General features: G+C 41.8%; 2 protein-coding genes across 5 annotated transcripts in view; one reads left to right on the top strand and one right to left on the bottom strand.

Moving 5' to 3' along the window:
- Positions 1-17,357, bottom strand: part of cacna2d3a (calcium channel, voltage-dependent, alpha 2/delta subunit 3a) — a 91,391-nt gene that overhangs the window by 5,799 nt on the left and 68,235 nt on the right. For all 4 annotated transcript variants that reach the window (XM_062564730.1, XM_062564732.1, XM_062564729.1 and 1 more), the window contains 7 exons: positions 6,248-6,309; positions 5,982-6,026; positions 5,825-5,887; positions 3,340-3,410; positions 1,565-1,640; positions 1,430-1,482; positions 926-981 (listed from right to left, as the gene is read on the bottom strand). In XM_062564730.1, coding sequence (XP_062420714.1) covers positions 926-981; positions 1,430-1,482; positions 1,565-1,640; positions 3,340-3,410; positions 5,825-5,887; positions 5,982-6,026; positions 6,248-6,309 — 426 coding nt within the window. The remainder of the gene's footprint in view (positions 1-925; positions 982-1,429; positions 1,483-1,564; positions 1,641-3,339; positions 3,411-5,824; positions 5,888-5,981; positions 6,027-6,247; positions 6,310-17,357) is intronic.
- LOC119222476 (leucine-rich repeat and transmembrane domain-containing protein 1) lies at positions 9,638-15,468 on the top strand. The gene is made up of 4 exons (XM_037479184.2): positions 9,638-10,370; positions 12,260-12,644; positions 12,756-12,961; positions 13,721-15,468. Exons 1-4 carry the CDS (start codon positions 10,334-10,336, stop codon positions 14,251-14,253), a joined length of 1,161 nt encoding a protein of 386 aa, XP_037335081.2. The 5' UTR covers positions 9,638-10,333; the 3' UTR covers positions 14,254-15,468.

Genomic DNA, 17,357 nt, shown 5'->3' on the forward strand with positions numbered 1-17,357 from the left:
ATTAGTTTTGGCTAGAATTAATACCACTATGTGATGCTGCTTAGCAAGGCTTTAATTTCAGACAGGCGAACTGTATTCAACACACCATAAAGTATGAGGCATCACAGCATTCCTAGCTTGGCTGTAATTTTAGGAGATGAATTGCTTTTTGAAGAAATTGACAAAGAAAAAAAAAGGTTTAAACACGAGAGCTTTAGACACACAAACAATCGCAGACTGTGTGTGTGGAGGCACACACTTTGGTCACTTGAGGCGATCACGTGTTATGCCATTTTAACTTACTCTAGGTTTTGGATTGTGTCTTTTTATTCAGTTTTTCCAGCGGTCCCACTGACTCGGGGAGGAGAGATGGTGAAGATGGAGACGGGGGGGTCAGTGTCGAGGACACTGGTTGCTTATTCTCTACGTATTTAACTTTGTTCACTGTGCTCTCAAGAATTAGGATGAAAGGCCGACAGTGTATGCGTCAGTTTATCATTTCGTTTTGGGATTATATATTTGAAAAAAAGGTAATTTTTTTCTAAATTAAAACCTTTTGATTATCATTCTAGAAAATATTTGTGTCATTTGAATTAGCAGATGCAATATTAAGAATAGTTTAATTTACTTTTTTGTCTTTGAAAGACAGGAAACTATCACAATGTACAATTGGAACACGAATCGTTATTCCTTCCCTAAAGTTAAGTATATTAACTGCTAATCAATTTTTTCAGCTCGCAATGTATCAAATACGACCATTTTCAACATCAACAACATTTAAAATAAAATAGGATGTGCAGTGTGCATGTCCATTGATATATTAACTAAATATAAACAATGTTGTTTGCATATGAACTATTATTAAAATTGAAGTACAAACTGCATACTTTTACAAGCGTGTAACTGCTTCAGACACACAGAGCGACATCAAAGGGTGTGCTCTTACCTTTAGCTGTGAGGTCAGAGTACCACCAGCTGTACAAGTTGAACTCCACGAGGAATCTAAATACGGAGAAGACATCGGCCATAACATTACACTCCAGCTCAAGCTTGCGTAATAGATGCTGCTCCATTCTCTACTGAATCTCAACCACAGGTTTATGAAGAACTTTATACATTTATTTTCCCAAAAGATGATCTAATTCATTTTTAAGGAACCATGTTATAGTTGCACATTACTACTATTACTACCCCCCCGGCCCCCTCCCTACCTACCCCCCCGACCACAACATGGCATCACATGAATACCCGTGCAACAGGAAACATCAGGTAGCCGTTAGAGCTCATGATCACTGATGACCATGTCAACGTACAATCATACAGTTTATCTGTAGCCACAGGCACACATTGACAGGAGAGGCGATCATGTCCGTCCTCGAAAGCACATGCATGCGGTGAGCATACATGTCATTACAGACAAAACACACTCCAGCATATGCAGAGGTCTTACATGACAAGCTCAGTCAGGATCCACTTCACGATGGAGAAGAAAGCAAAGTAAGGCTAAGCAAAAAAGAGAAATAGGAATTATTGATACATCCCATGGAGTACAAAGAGGTGGAACTGAGTATAAGAAATGACTTACATCCAACAGTGTGTGTCCACTGTCACTACTTTCGGAAAAAACCCAACATAGAGCCTGGTAATCATACAGAGTGACCCTGAATAGGAAGAAAAGAGAGTGCGTCAGATACATTGAGCTTTAAAAAAGTTTTTCATAGACAAGCAATGCATTCATTCAGGGAAATATTACCCAAATATGATGATATAAGACTTGATTCACACGATATCTGTGCTATTACAAGCTTGCTGGGCCTTTTGGACTGCTCTGTGGGAGCAGGAAGGAAAGCTTTGCTTTAACGGACGCTTTAGCTAGGGATAATATATTAGATGGATGTGGCAAGAAGGGGAAAAGAAAAGCAACTGAAAGCTGAGAGCTCCCTGAGAGGTACCTAAAAGTGATTTAGGATGTTGTGTATGTATGCATGTGTGCGTGTGGGGGTATGTGCAGATGATTTGGGAGAGTATTTGGTGGGGATATCGGAGGTTTTAAGGGCTTAGTAGACCCTAAGGGTGTGAGGTCTGGGTCTGTCTGGGTGAGGTTATTTAAGTGGTTCCTAACACACACACACACACACACACACACATGCTCTTTCTCATAGCCTGTGGACAAGTTCCTATATACCTAACAAGTGCATGTGTGTGATGTCTGAGTGGACCCAGTCTATCCGCAGCCCTGGGCCATGTTCAAACCCCAGTCACAGTACCGGTGACACACAGCTCCAACACACCGCCAGGAACCAATTAACACTAAGCCAGACCACATAATGGTGTTAGCAGCAAACTTGGACTATTTCCGTATATCTGTCCACGAGAATGAGCATGGCTGTGTGACTGCTGGGTAGGAGTTTGGGTGTGTAAGCCTACATTTACTTTGCATGCGAGCAAAAATGAGACGTCTTCATCTGCAGTTTGGGGAAAAAGTTCAGTGGCTCTCTTTGAAATGTCTCAAATATTGTTATTTTTTTGTTTTATCCAGACCAAACCTGTGATGCAACTTAGCACATTAATTATCTACAGATGGCCCTCTGGATTCATCACTGCTAGAATATATGAGCTCCGTTACTTAACCAACATAAGTCTTATTATACGTTCATCATACATTTTAAACAATCTCACATCATCCAACGTTAAATATGCACATAAAGCACTTGTAGCCTCTTTGTTTTTATGAGTGCAACTGTAAACCAAAGCCATCGGCTGTTGAGCTTCATATTTATGATTGTGCGATGATTTGTCGCTTATGACACTTTTATTTACGGAGACAGCTTAGCAGAAATTCCCTCATGTCCTGGATGCAGAACTGCAGTGCTGGAGATGCATTTATTAAACTTCTTCAATCACCTTCTCTACAGATTCTAGTGGCCGACCATACCCGTTTGACTCAGAGGTCAAACCACAATATGTGTCTGTGACATGATTTAAATACTGGAAATACTACATTTGCAGAAAAGTCGCAACCCATTGCTCCGGGCGTTTTCCAAGAGACAAAGCTCTATGACAAGGAATGTACGAGTGTGTCTGCGTGTGTGCGTCTGTGTGCCTCTTAATTCCCTGGTTTCAGGAAAAGATTTCCTCTAATCCCCTAACGGAGAACTCTGCTGAGCGACGGGTCGGAGTTCACCGTTGAACAGCTCAACGCGAATTGGCCAAGTTAAGAGCTGTCAGCACGATGAACGACATGCTCCCATTCTGCGGCCGGCCTGATTTCATGCACGTACATTTACATACACATACAGAAACTGTGTGAATGTACGTAAAGGGCACTTAGAAGAACACAGTGCAGTTGGAAAAACGTACCTCTTGAAGGATCCCATGTGCAGGAGCTTACTCATTACAGCCCCCTCTGCTTCTCCAAAGAATTTTCCGGTCTGAGAAAGATTATTACATGTTATTAAATAAAAATAGAATCAGCACCTTGCTGTTGTATTTCTACTCAGTTTACATCCCTGTCTCTGAGTGTTGCCCCTTCATATCATCCTTACTATTTCAGATATTTGTATAAATCTGTCATGATTAGCTCAAAAGAACAACCATTTTATCATTAATTTAAGGGGATCAAAAACCCGCCAGTCTCCCTCTCCATAATTGTCCTTAACACAAGGGCACATTTTCAAATGGTTTGTTCTGATTTCTTCAAATTTGTGAATTTTGGTAAATCAAAATTGTTGTCCATTTTCTGTATTTATTCATTCTTTCAACAGACATCCCAGACTGCTGGCTGTCACTCAGTCACGTGTCTGACCTCCTGTGTGTCCAAAGCGCTGCAAACCAGCTGATGCAACCGGGACGGAGCTCTCAAACCTTTAGCATCCATCGGCCATGTTAGACACGGAACTGGGTGGGGGGAACTTCCCCTCCATCCGTATGCCATCAACATGCATATTGTCTTAACTGGGAAGCAGAGAATCCCAGCTTGGTAGATCCATCAGCTCACCAGAACATATGCTGACTATCTGGACGTGTCGCATTACTGTTACCCTGTCAGTTGGTGATCTCAACATAACAACAAAAATATGAAGCAACTCCACTAGCGGAACCCCTAAATGCTCCGTTCCCTCAACATTAAGATACAATACCAAAAGGGACGAAGCAAGTAGGAGACACGTGAAAAGAACAACAAGAAGAAGGGAAGGACGGTGACAGCCAGCGGACTGGCTTCTAGATGAGACAAAGCCAGAGTGACAGCGTGGCCGGTGACGTCTAAGCAGAGGTTCTATTCTAGAGCAGCACCCTATCTCCTCCAGAACACTCCATCAACAACAAGGATGTGATTCAGGAAACATATTTGAATTATGATAGGAAAACAAAAGCAAGAGGTACAGTAGATATGCTCTGTGTGCACTGACTCAGTCCACTCTGATGATTTCACGCAAACTAATAACCAGGGGCATTGGTTTTATTTGTATTTAAGGATATACACTCACCGGCCACTTTATTAGGTACCCCATGCTAGTAACGGGTTGGACCCCCTTTTGCCTTCAGAACTGCCTCAATTCTTCGTGGCATAGATTCAACAAGGTGCTGGAAGCATTCCTCAGGGAGTTTGGTCCATATTGACATGATGGCATCACACAGTTGCCGCAGATTTGTCGGCTGCACATCCATGATGCGAATCTCCCGTTCCACCACATCCCAAAGATGCTCTATTGGATTGAGATCTGGTGATTGTGGAGGCCATTTGAGTACAGCGAACTCATTGTCATGTTCAAGAAACCAGTCTGAGATGATTCCAGCTTTATGACATGGCGCTTTATCCTGCTGAAAGTAGCCATCAGAAGTTGGGTACATTGTGGTCATAAAGGGATGGACATGGTCAGCAACAATACTCAGGTAGGCTGTGGCGTTGCAACGATGCTCAATTGGTACCAAGGGGCCCAAAGAGTGCCAAGAAAATATTCCCCACACCATGACACCACCACCACCAGCCTGAACCGTTGATACAAGGCAGGATGGATCCATGCTTTCATGTTGTAGACGCCAAATTCTGACCCTACCATCCGAATGTCGCAGCAGAAATCGAGACTCATCAGACCAGGCAACGTTTTTCCAATCTTCTATTGTCCAATTTCGATGAGCTTGTGCAAATTGTAGCCTCAGTTTCCTGTTCTTAGCTGAAAGGAGTGGCACCCGGTGTGGTCTTCTGCTGCTGTAGCCCATCTGCCTCAAAGTTGGACGTACTGTGCGTTCAGAGATGCTCTTATGCCCACCTTGGTTGTAACGGGTGGTTATTTGAGTCACTGTTGCCCTTCTATCAGCTCGAACCAGTCTGGCCATTCTCCTCTGACCTCTGGCATCAACAAGGCATTTCCGCCCACAGAACTGCCGCTCACTGGATGTTTTTTCTTTTTCGGACCATTCTCATCCCAGTAGATTAGCAGTTTCTGAAATACTCGGACCAGCCCTTCTGGCACCAACAATCATGCCATGTTCAAAGTCACTCAAATCACCTTTCTTCCCCATACTGATGCTCGGTTTGAACTGCAGGAGATTGTCTTGACAATGTCTACATGCCTAAATGCACTGAGTTGCCGCCATGTGATTGGCTGCTTAGAAATTAAGTGTTAACGAGCAGTTGGACAGGTGTACCTAATAAAGTGGCCGGTGAGTGTACTAAGACAATAGCATCTGCTGACACTATCAACAGTAAACACAATTGAGTTTGGGCCAATTGAGAGAATGCAACCTACATGATTTCTGTACTTATGGCTGTTATTCAATCGTTATAACTAATCGTGATCCTCCTCTAAATGTGTACGTCTCTCTTTGTGTGTTAGTGTCTTACCAGAGTATAGTCCTCCGCGACCAGAACAAAGCCGTTGTTATCTATGAGGTAGCAGTTAATGTTCTGTGAAACATAAAACTCAGTGTCAAAGCGTTTAATTGAAGGATAAGTGATCATGAATCATGCCGGCTAATGGAGAAAAGGAAAGCTGACCAACCTCATCATCACAGCTTATGGAACATTTCCCATCTAATGATGCACACTGTACAACAAAAACAAAACATCTGATTGTACCTGGGTATCACATAAAATATTTAGGCTGTTCATGGATTAATAGATTTAGTGCCTTTGAAAATCCCTCAAACGGTTATTAATGTATGAAAGAAAGTATTATGCGAATTAGGACATTCGCTTATATTTAGTGTGTCTGCGATATACATGTGAATATGTAAGCATGCAGGATTTGTGTTAACACATGTGTACCTGTCTGCTGGCGGTCCAGAATTTCTTCTGAAAGAACTCCAGTTTCATCTGGATGCCCACAGCTGAAAGAGATACGATACGGTCACTGAGACGCATGAACTGGACATGTGTGTTCAAGAACAAGCTCACTGTGATCACGATCATGACAAAAGTAACCTGGAAAAAGACGATGAATTGTGAATATAATAGAAGTCAAAATCATTAACACCATACGGTGCACAAAATTGTCCATAACAGTGAACCCCTGCAGAATAAAATAGGCCAAAGGGTAATTAGACACGGCATCATGCATCTGTCAGCTTATATCTGTGGAAGGCCAATGTGATTGTTTGTAACAAATACTGCAATATCTGCAATGATAGTTTAACCACACTTAAAATGCATTTTCACAAAATGATGAACCAGGCCTCTGACTGTGACCACATTGAATCACAGTGAAGACATTAAAAGACGTTCCACAGTTGGTATACGAAGCTGCTCTCAAATGCAAAGATCTGACTAGAATTTCTTGCATGGAAAAAAATAAGTCAGCTTTTTCAAAGGTGGCTTTGGAAAGATTGACACAGTCACCACAGGTTTTTAACTTCCCTCCTCTCCCTTTACCCAATGCTACTAAGACTCAGACGACCCTTGCTTTCACTCAGTGGGGGTTTTAGGGTCTTTAAGTCTTTCCAGGAGCGCAATTTATCCAACAGCAGAGCGGCCACAGGTAGTTTACTAAATGGAAAATGATCCATTTCAAGGGTATGTATAAAAAAAAACTGACAATATTGTTCATACTGTAGGTCTGAACATACCCGTGTTCACCCCTGATTGAAACGCATAGTTGTAACGCAAGTGTTTTGGGATCAAAAGAGAGAGTTGGCACTACAACGGCCTGCGTGGTCTGAGCCGGATTCAAGTGGTGATTTCACCAACAACCCCACTTACAGCTGGTATTTGGCCTAAACTCACACAACGGGGGATTACTTACTTCTCTGACAGTAATATTACTTTAATATATATATATATATATATATTATTTTGTAATCTTTATAAGTGTTATACTGCAATTCAATAAGGGGTATATGACGTACAATAGTTGCTTTAGACATTTTAATTACTGCTTATTTTAGTGTTTCAATAAAGGTGCCCACATGTCACCCTTCTGTTTGTATGATATTACTTGTCAAAACACATAGATACGGTGAGTGTGAATGTAGATGGGATTCATTAAAAAAAAATCAACATCCCCTCTCAAGCCAAAAAGCTTTAATGAATTTTAATACATGTAGAGAAATGGTTTGCACTTCTTTTAGTGTGCTTGTGCAATTGTGCGATTGTCCAGATTCCGTGTGCAGTGGGGGGGGGGGGGGGCTGCTGTGGCCTGTTTTAGCCTTTGCCCAGATGAACAGGTGCAGATTATCTTGTCATAAGCTTTGCCAGACCCTTTCAGCAGCCAACCATTTCTACACCCACATGGAAAACCCAGAAGGAGAGGCTAATTTAAGATGCTGGGCAAAAGCAATGGAAACACATGTGTTATTAAACCAGGAAGAACTTAGATCATAAAGCCATTAAAAGACACAGGATCGTTCACTCTAAGCAAGCTGTAAAAACAAGAAAGTAGTGACTGAGAAGGAAGAAAGATAAGCAGGTGGAATAAGTTGTCTGCAAAACTTTCTGTGAATTCGGAAACATGACACCTTCAAACAATTCTAAGATGCAATGAAATAGTCAAGTTCTCTGAAATTGTGAAATGAATAAGTCTAAAATATTACATAGAAATCTAATACGAGCAGTACTGGAGTTTTAAATTATATTCAAGGTTAAAAGTGCAATCATGTTGGCTGCTACCTGGAAGTCGGCTCAGAGCAAAATAGAGGAAATCCTAAATCTGCCCCTTTAATGCTCAGATATGTTCTGCACTATGGAGTACAATTTAATATTCCTTGCCATGATTTAAGCACTCCAGGGTATTTATGCCCTGAGCTGGGTTTATGAGTCCAAAGACGAGGAGACGTTCAACATCACTCTAAATCCAACCCATCAGAAAATTTCTATCAGTGCAATCCCAGACGTGGAGAGATGACAACCAGTTTAAATCCTTCCGTTTTTTGGATCCTAACAAGGATTTCATAAACATACACATCCATCAGCACAAGGGTGCGTCAGAGAATGTGGACGCTTGTAGAAAGGGCGAGCATACATTTTGCCGTTCTTTTTGAGAGTGTAGCATACTTTGCATCTCAGTGACCTTCATGAAATCAATCACACCAAGCTGCTGAGGATGCGCAGAACAGGAAGATGTTGTTAAGGTTACTGGCAGTCTTGAAGACTTAGTCTCCAAAGGCTTCTTCATCTTCTGTGTTCTTGTTGACGTAAAACCAAGACAAACCGTTGGTGAAAAAGAAATGTGACAAAATGTTGAAATATCTCTCCGAACATAATGGGAAATGGGAAAGATCATATTCAAATCACGCTAACCACTTCTGTGGGATGCCCTTAAGGACTTGATGTCACATGCATTCAGTGCATCACATAATATGCACATGGTGGTAATATAACATAATCTGATGAGAGCAGCAATAGAAGGGTCTATTTTGTCTCTTTGATGCTTCAACAGTGTTGCAAATCTGTATGTCAATAATATTGGCTTTTAGCAAAGGTGTCTTCTCCTAAGCAGGTCCAAATGACCACTCCGAGTGGCATGACCCTGTGCTTAAGTATTACAGTTGACAAAACATGTTTTTTAACAGATCTTGATGCCTGCATGAGTTGCTCAAGGCTGATTTCTTAAAGATTCATCACAATCAATCATATAAGCGTCTTGAGTTCCCCTTTTTACGGTATATTACAGAATAAAAGAAAAGAATCAGGACTGCAAAGAGCTTTTACATCTTTAATGAGCAATTTAAAGACACACCTCTTCAGGCTATACCTTGACTAAAAACACTAACTAAGTATTGCACTTAAATTGTACTTCTAATGGCTCTTATCTAAATCAAGTTGTAAATCGGCTTATTTAATGAAATTGCACTTTGTTGTTTCTTGTTCGTGAGTTTGTATCCTTATGGTTGAAATGCACTTATTGTGAGTAGCTTTGGACAAAAGCGTCAGCTAAATGACATGTAATGTAATGTAATATACATTAGTATGCGAGGGTAGGTTATTACCAGGCATGGTCAACTAGCAAGCATTAAACATGATTTGATTATTAATCTCCTCAAGTCTTATTCTTTGTCATTTTTTTGCTTCTCCTTCAATGACCCAGGAGGTCATATGAGCTTAAGAGTCAATCCATTTACATGCATTTAAAAAAAAAACAAAAAAACAGTAGCAACTGCAACAGCTTAATATCCTGCTGTGTGCGTTTGTGCATGTGTATGTGTGCATTCGTGCGTTACCGTGTTGCTGTGCTGGGGGTGTGTTCTGCCAGCCCTTCAGCCCACGGCTCATGCATAATACCGTCAGAGCATTCCACAACGATGGGCTGCCTCCGAATGCGTTTACGGTTTCTTCAAGTGTTTGGAGTATTTGTGAATTTGACATGACACAATCTACAGTTCTAATTTTGTCTTGCTGAAATCTTGCCAAAGCATGAGGAGGTAACGTGAATGTCGGCGTACGTGTGCGAGCAGATCCCCTGCTGTCCACTGGGAGATGACAGCCCATCACATGTCCCAATGGGTTTAATAGAGGAGCAGAAATAAAATAAAATCAAGCAACAAGAGAAAAGGGAAAATAGAAACAAGAGCGAGAGAACGAGAGCGAGCGAGAGAGAGAGAGAGAGAGCGGGAGCGGGAGAGAGAGAGAGGGAAAAAGCTCCCTAACTCCAGTGATTCCCAGCCTGGCTGGCAGTAAGCTTTGTGCTCCGATCTGCCCGCTCTGATGGGGTTTCATGCTCGTGCAGGCAGTGTTGGGGATCCTGAGGGCAACACAGGTCTCTGCTGCTGATCACGGTCTCTTCATTTCCAACAAGCTCGACCGTATGAGCCCACAAGGATGAGAGTCAGGACAGCTAATCTCAACCTGCTACTGACGGCTGATGGAACACCAACCAATGACAGCCACTAGAATCCAAAAAGGGAGCTAAAAGAAGATTGAATGAGAGCGGCCCGCGGACGACTGGCAGATATGAGAGGTAGGAGCTCCAGCAGTGGAAAGAATATACAAATGAATGCATTTGTACATGTGTGTGTTTGTATCATACATATGCATGGCTAGCACGGATGCTATCAACTGCTAAGTCTAGTATACTGTGTAAACTGTTGTATAACTGAGTGGTAATAACGCATGGACTGCTCCAAGCTCATGAAGGTTCTTTAATCAAAACAATTAAATGCATGGATATCAGCCCAACATTCACACTTGTATGGTTATAGTTGTGCATTACCATGGAGTGTTTCTTGTTGTATATAGATATTAACATGGGTATGGAGGCGAGTGAAAGCAGTAGTTGCTGTGTGTGCAGGCCATTACAAGCTTGCCTGTGTGTACTGGAGGGATACATAAGAGCATGGAGCCATTCTCCTGTGTTGACCTGATTCCAGAGCTGCTGTTGCTATGCTTCACTGAACTGACGCTGTTTATGCGTTCATGCATTGTATGTATATGAGTTTTTTCATGAGTAGATACGTGTACAAGCACATGTGAATGAATGCATTCTTGCATAAACACACACACACACACACTCACTAACAAGGATGCAATTAATACAAGGCTTTGCACAAAAGCGCACTAAATCCTCAACACAACCATTTTCTGATTGTTTTTGTTGATGCAAGTGGCATATTATCACAAGAGCAAATCTGGCAAGAGCCGTCATACCAAACTAACACCTGAGACCAGAGCTGGAAGCGCCTGTGACTGTGTATTTCTAAACCTGAAAATCAAAATCAACTGCAGGATGTCCACCAAACCAGGCATAGATAAAATGATGACGTGCTTGTAAATGGGACTCTAATTACTGGACTATATATCACAATAAGCGATATTCAAAGATCACGGGAGCAGTGGGAAGGAGTATTTAGTATTTGTCAAGTGATATCAAGCCCGATATCTGAGCGTGATATGTGTGTCATGATTTGCTGTAAATTTCAAATCAACATTCCTCAATAAATGTTTAATTTTTACAGTGAATTGCTTCCAATATCTTTCTGGAATCGGGAAATACCTTTTAGGTTGATGTAAACTGCTTCATCACAATGACATAAAATAGGCAAAGAATGCTGTGCGTCACTGGTGACACAGGAAAAGATGAAATCCCATTTTAGAAAACATTAAACAAACACAATTAGCAACATGGCTGCTCAATGTCCAGGAAAGAACATGTTATGCTTATTGAGATAAACCAGTTGCAGCTAATCAATTCGTTCAGGATGTGTTGTTGTTTGCTGATGCTGGTTGCCTTGGGGCTTGTTGTATCAGTGCAATGACGATGAAAAACCTCTTCACCTTTATCTCTATTTTATTTTTAAGAGTGCAACCCGGGAGTCATCTTCTTTCCTAGGCTTGTGTCAGAGCTACATTTTACTGGGCCTCCAGCTAGCCCAGCCAATGCTATAAATACTGCTGTACTAATGTTCCAGAAGGAATGGACATGAGAAGTCATCTCAAAGGGAATCTGACATCCAATATCTGCTACATATGGATTTATGCGTAGGTGGAGTGTGGGTGAGGGGTTATGAGTCTTTGGTGAAATCACTAAGGGGCTCTATCTAGTGCAGGTCGGCAAGTGGGAGTTGGCATGTCGGCAATAAGTTTACTTTCTATTTTCTTTGACCAAGAAACAAGCAGAACCGAAGGCACTGCATTCTTTTCTAAATACTTTGTTTTCAGATGAGTGAATGCGGATGTAATAAATGTTTATTTTCAGTGACAACTGCGTTCGTCTGCTTCAGTGAAGATGGTGATTATGAAAGTTGAATGTATACAATTATGTAATAGTAGTCAAGGGTATTGCCGAAAGAGATCCCAAGCATACATTTAGATATACATCAAAACTAATACTATTTCCCCGTGTCTCCACAGTGGTTCTGGTGTGTGCCCTCCTATCCCTCCTCTCTTCGTCACATGCCTGTCCAAAGGAGTGTAACTGCAACAGCAACACCAAGGTAGTAGACTGCCGGGGTAGAGGCCTATATGACATCCCTCGACGGCTGCATCCTGACACCCAAGAACTGTATCTCCAAGATAACCGCATCAGGGGTCTGGGATCAATGGCTTTCCGAGAAATACCACTCGTCCGCATCCTCGACCTATCTAATAACTCTATAACATCCGTTTCGCCAACTGCCCTGCTTGGTCTCAGGACGCTACAGCGCCTCAGCCTGGCCTCCAACAGCCTCAGAGAGCTTGACAAGCGGTTGCTTGGGCCTATCCGCTCCCTTTCGCACCTTGACCTCTCACACAACAGGTAAAGCAACGTCAACAACAACAATGCACACTTTGTCAAACACGGCACACTGTAAAGCTCACATTGCTCAATGTATCTCATGTTGTTTCCTTGCCATGCCCTTACCTGCAGCCTGTGGGGTTTGCCTGGAGCCATAGGCGACAGTTTGAGGAACCTAAGCCACCTGGGGCTCGCACACAACAGGCTCACAAGACTGGACCGCTCCTTGTTGGAGGCTCTGACCCGCCTGGACAGCCTCACACTACGAAATAACCCGTGGAGGTGTGACTGCCAGCTCATAGGCCTCAAACTCTGGTTGGAGACCTACCTCTATAAAGGTTAGACCGCTACCAGCTCCCGGAAAAGGCTTGAGCAATTTCTACAACATTTCAAACTTTTTGTGTTTTAGATTATTGTAATACTGACTTTTGACGATCTGAAAACTATACGCTTGCTAGTGGCTGTGCGCGAGAAGCGCCTATTTTTGCAATTTAAATAGACTTGTCCCAGATTAATGTAATGTTCATATATTTTACACTTTTTACACAGCGATTTATACAGCAGAGAAAGAAATAGAGATGGTAGAATGAGTGTGTGCGTTATGCTGTTTGGTGTGAAGCTGCGGAAGTTTGTTTCAGCTCTTATACTATTGTTGGTTGTTTTGGCTTTTACGCCAACATTAACGTCTGACTATGGCTGTTTCGGGGGAGGTGACCTAATGTATCTAACATGGATGATGTATGATGACAACTTACAACATACAGTAAAGTTTGAATTGTTAATTGTCTTCAATAACAAAGCCGGACTATAAAGCCATGAAGCAGTAGGAATAATGTTGCAAGAACCTGCACATGCCCTCTATCTAATATGGCCCTTTAACGTAAGCCATTATACCCTACACTAATAAATATTGCTAGTAATGGGATGGTTCAGGTTCAGTCATTACGATAACAATTGTGGCCTTTTCTTTAGTAAACTTCTAAAAACAAATGGGCAGTTAACAGAAGGCAATCGGCTTATAAAACACGACAAATGCATGCCCCGCTTTCCCTTCCTGTCCCATGCTCAACCTCTAACTATTTAACTCTGATCCCAAGGTGGAGTGGTGGATGAGGTGCTTTGTTCCCAGCCGGAGGAAATGAAGGATGGAGACCTGCAGAAAGTACCTTACCAGCTCTTCCACTCCTGCATGACCACAAGCTACCATTACTTGTTTGCCAACATACACCACTTGGAGAATGAGAGGCTACTGCGCGGCCACACCCATGGCAACCATGCTCACCCCTCCAGCCATGCTATCCATGTCCCCATGGCAATGGGGGACGGTTTCAGTGGTGGAGGAGGAGGAGGAGGAGGAGGCGGCGGAGGAGGGGGTTTGCCAGAGTGTGAACCTAAGCAGAGGCAGCGGCCTGTCAACTTGCGCCATGCAATCGCCACAGTAATCATCACTGGCGTCGTGTGTGGGATTGTGTGCCTGATGATGCTGGTTGCTGCAGTGTACGGCTGCGCTTACGCCGCTATCATGGCCAAATATCAGCGGGAGCTTAAGAAGAACGAGGAGTTGGCAGCGGCAAAGCGGGCGGATCATGCTACAGCGGTGAAGGAACCGCTGGAGAACGCCATAGCCTAAGAGATGATAACGTGAACCCTGGACCGAATACCTGGTCCTCAACCCTTTAACTTAATCTGCTCTGGATGCCACGTGTGTGAGTGTGTGTGTGTGTGTGTTGACTTCCTTTCTGAGACTTGGGTAGCTGAGTATTTGACTATGCACTGATAAGAAGAGTACCTTCTACTGTATGCGGGTTTGTGGGGAAGGCCAAAGAATCCAAAAGGAATCAATTCCAATTTTTTCTGAGAAATGCATATCACAGATAAGAACACGTTGCTATATATTTATATTTGTGTACTTGTAGGTATAATAGTAAAGCTCTAGTATCTTGAAAATGGATTTCAGAATTAGGTGTCTTTTGGTTGTTCATAACCTTGAGTCCGATTGAGGTAACTCGTAGTAAGCAGCTGCTGTCCGTTAATTTCTGTTGTAATATTATTAATGTGAGAGTGTGAGAACTAAAGATGAGAGTTTTGTGTCAGTATTTCATTTGTGCTTGAGTGTGCTTGTGGAGATGTATACTGTAGTCATACATTTATAAAGAATTTAAGAGTTTGTGCCTAACAACGTCATAGTTTTGAAAAGTATATATGTTTTCTTAAAAGATATTTTTCTGACAACAGAAGTGAAGATGGAAATTTTACTGAAGCAATAATGACTAAAACTAAAACAAAAACAACAAAACCTGGACTCGGCATTGTTGTTTTTCTTAAAACTTTACAGCTTTATAAGAACTAATGAGCTATCATCCTGCTGCACAAAGTCACCCTTACACACAGACATTTTGAAATTTACAGTTTTGGAAATCAGTTGAGTCTTGTTTGTGAGTCAATACTGATTACATAAGTGTAGTCATGTCCTTCAAAATGTATTACATAAAATAAAAGAAAATATTTTACCTGACAACTACTGTATATGTCTACTGGCAACTACTTTAACAAGGCACGCATACTTATTTGGAGAAAGTATCTTAGTCCCTCATCCTACTCACTGAGTTTGTAGCAGACCACAGAGAAAGTTTTTTAATAACACTTATGCGTCATTCAAATTTTGTATGGTCTGTTGATCAATGTATTCTTAATGACTAATCCTTGTTTTCTTTCTTTCTTTACTAGGTGTTTTTTAAATTACCATTTAAAATACCAATGTATTAAAGCACCTCAGTGAGGCCTTTGATGTTTTAATAGATAAAATGGAATACAGCAATACTGTTTGCCATGGGTCCTTATTGAAAGTACCACACACTAGCAAGATAAGGATATATACATTTAAATAATATGCCATTTACTAATTAACTTTTATAAAATGATATTGTGGATCACAGTTGCTATAACCTTTATATTTTGGTATTTGGACTGAGAGATGAATTATATGTAAGTTGTGGTATTGTATCATTTTTTCTTTTGGTGTTCATTGATTCACATGAGAAAAAGCTGCTTGGGACGTGTTTAGTTGTTATCTTTATAGAAATAATTTGCCATCCGCAGTGATTTTCAGTTTACTTCAGTGTAGTATGGAGGCACATGAATGTACACAGATGGCTTTGGTCTTAACGCCTGACCTGAGTTTTGTTGCTCTGTGTATTACGGCAACAGACTCGCTGCACGTGGCTCAAGATGTGACCACAACACTGAATGACACACACACACACACACACACACACGTGTATGTACAAACACGGTAACATTGTGACTCAAGTGATGTCTGCAGGGCCAATGGCGTGTGATGTCATCAGCCTGTCCTTTTCAGTTAGTGTACAGCGTATTCACGAGTCCACAGCTCAGTGGAGTACAGGGCAGTGAAAACTGGCCCCAACCGGCCCATGCTAAATCTGCATTCCAGCCTACATCTCTCCTCTCATTGGACTCTCTTATATAAAATCATCCTTACAGCGGTCCCACGATCTGACAGCCATGGCCGTCATTACTGCTCATCAGCAGCCAATGTCAAAATAGGATTATCGCGAAGCCGTGTTACTGATTAGCCATTTTGAAATGCTGCTAAACAGCATTTTAGAGAACGATATTATCTTAAAACAACAGAGATTATGTCAGCGGTATCAAATAATAACGTGGGTTGGTGTAAACTGTGGGCTGAATGCGTATCACTCTATAAGAAATCTGCTGCATGCTCTTTGTGTGTGTGTGTGTGTGTGCGTGCATTGTGGCACTGCACAGACTCTCCCATCTCTGTCCTTCTGCTCAAGTGGTTTCCCCCAGGCCAAGAGCACCCACAATGCACTGCTTTCATGTTGACGCATTCAGGACCATGAAATAATTGTGTTTTTCTGGCATTTTATCTTTACTCTTATTTTATCACTGCATTTAAAAAATATTTGACACATTTTCATTTCTTTAGATTTTCCTTCTTCTGATCAGATATTATCTGTGATTCTCAAACTGGCTTTACTAGCCATTATTTTTTAACGAGAGAACTCAAACAGATCATTCTCAGAAAAAGCTTGTATTTGGGGAAAAAGCTGGGCTCCATATTGTACTTCGGCTGTGGAAAGGATCACAGTTCACACACTGTACTCCCTATTAGAATAGAATTAGAACTACTCCAGATGTTTCTATGGGTTACTGTGGCTATGACTGCAAAATAGTGGAAAAACTGACTTCCTAATAATTTCAGTTTACATATGCGTGCTTGTGATTGTAGAAGGACATAGAGTCCAGTTGAGGGCTATGCCTGTGCTTACAGAGCTCGTTACATACTACAACACACAAAACAATGACTGGAAGTCATCTTTTGCCTTTGGGGTAGAAGTGGGAAATGAGTCATGTCAAAACTTTCCCTAAGATAATAACCCAAGTACAGTTTCACAATTGCTATCCAAACCCAAGCTTCTCCATTTCTTCCAATTCAAACGTCAGCTTCTTTCCTCCTTTAGTTGATGGCAAACAGAACAAGAGCCGCCCGTCATGGCATCAAGCTGCTGATTGCACAAAGTTGCGTTATACCGGCATGACATTGTGAGGCTTCTGAATCACCAGGACGTGAGATGAGGCAGGCCACAATGAAAGCCTCCAGTCCACAATCTGCCTTAAATAAGCAAAGGGAAGGAAACCAAATGCACAAAAGGCATTCGTGAAATTGGCCTCAATTAATATTTGTAGGAA

Source organism: Pungitius pungitius, chromosome 1 (assembly GCF_949316345.1).
Source record: "Pungitius pungitius chromosome 1, fPunPun2.1, whole genome shotgun sequence".
Taxonomy (NCBI): domain Eukaryota; kingdom Metazoa; phylum Chordata; class Actinopteri; order Perciformes; family Gasterosteidae; genus Pungitius; species Pungitius pungitius.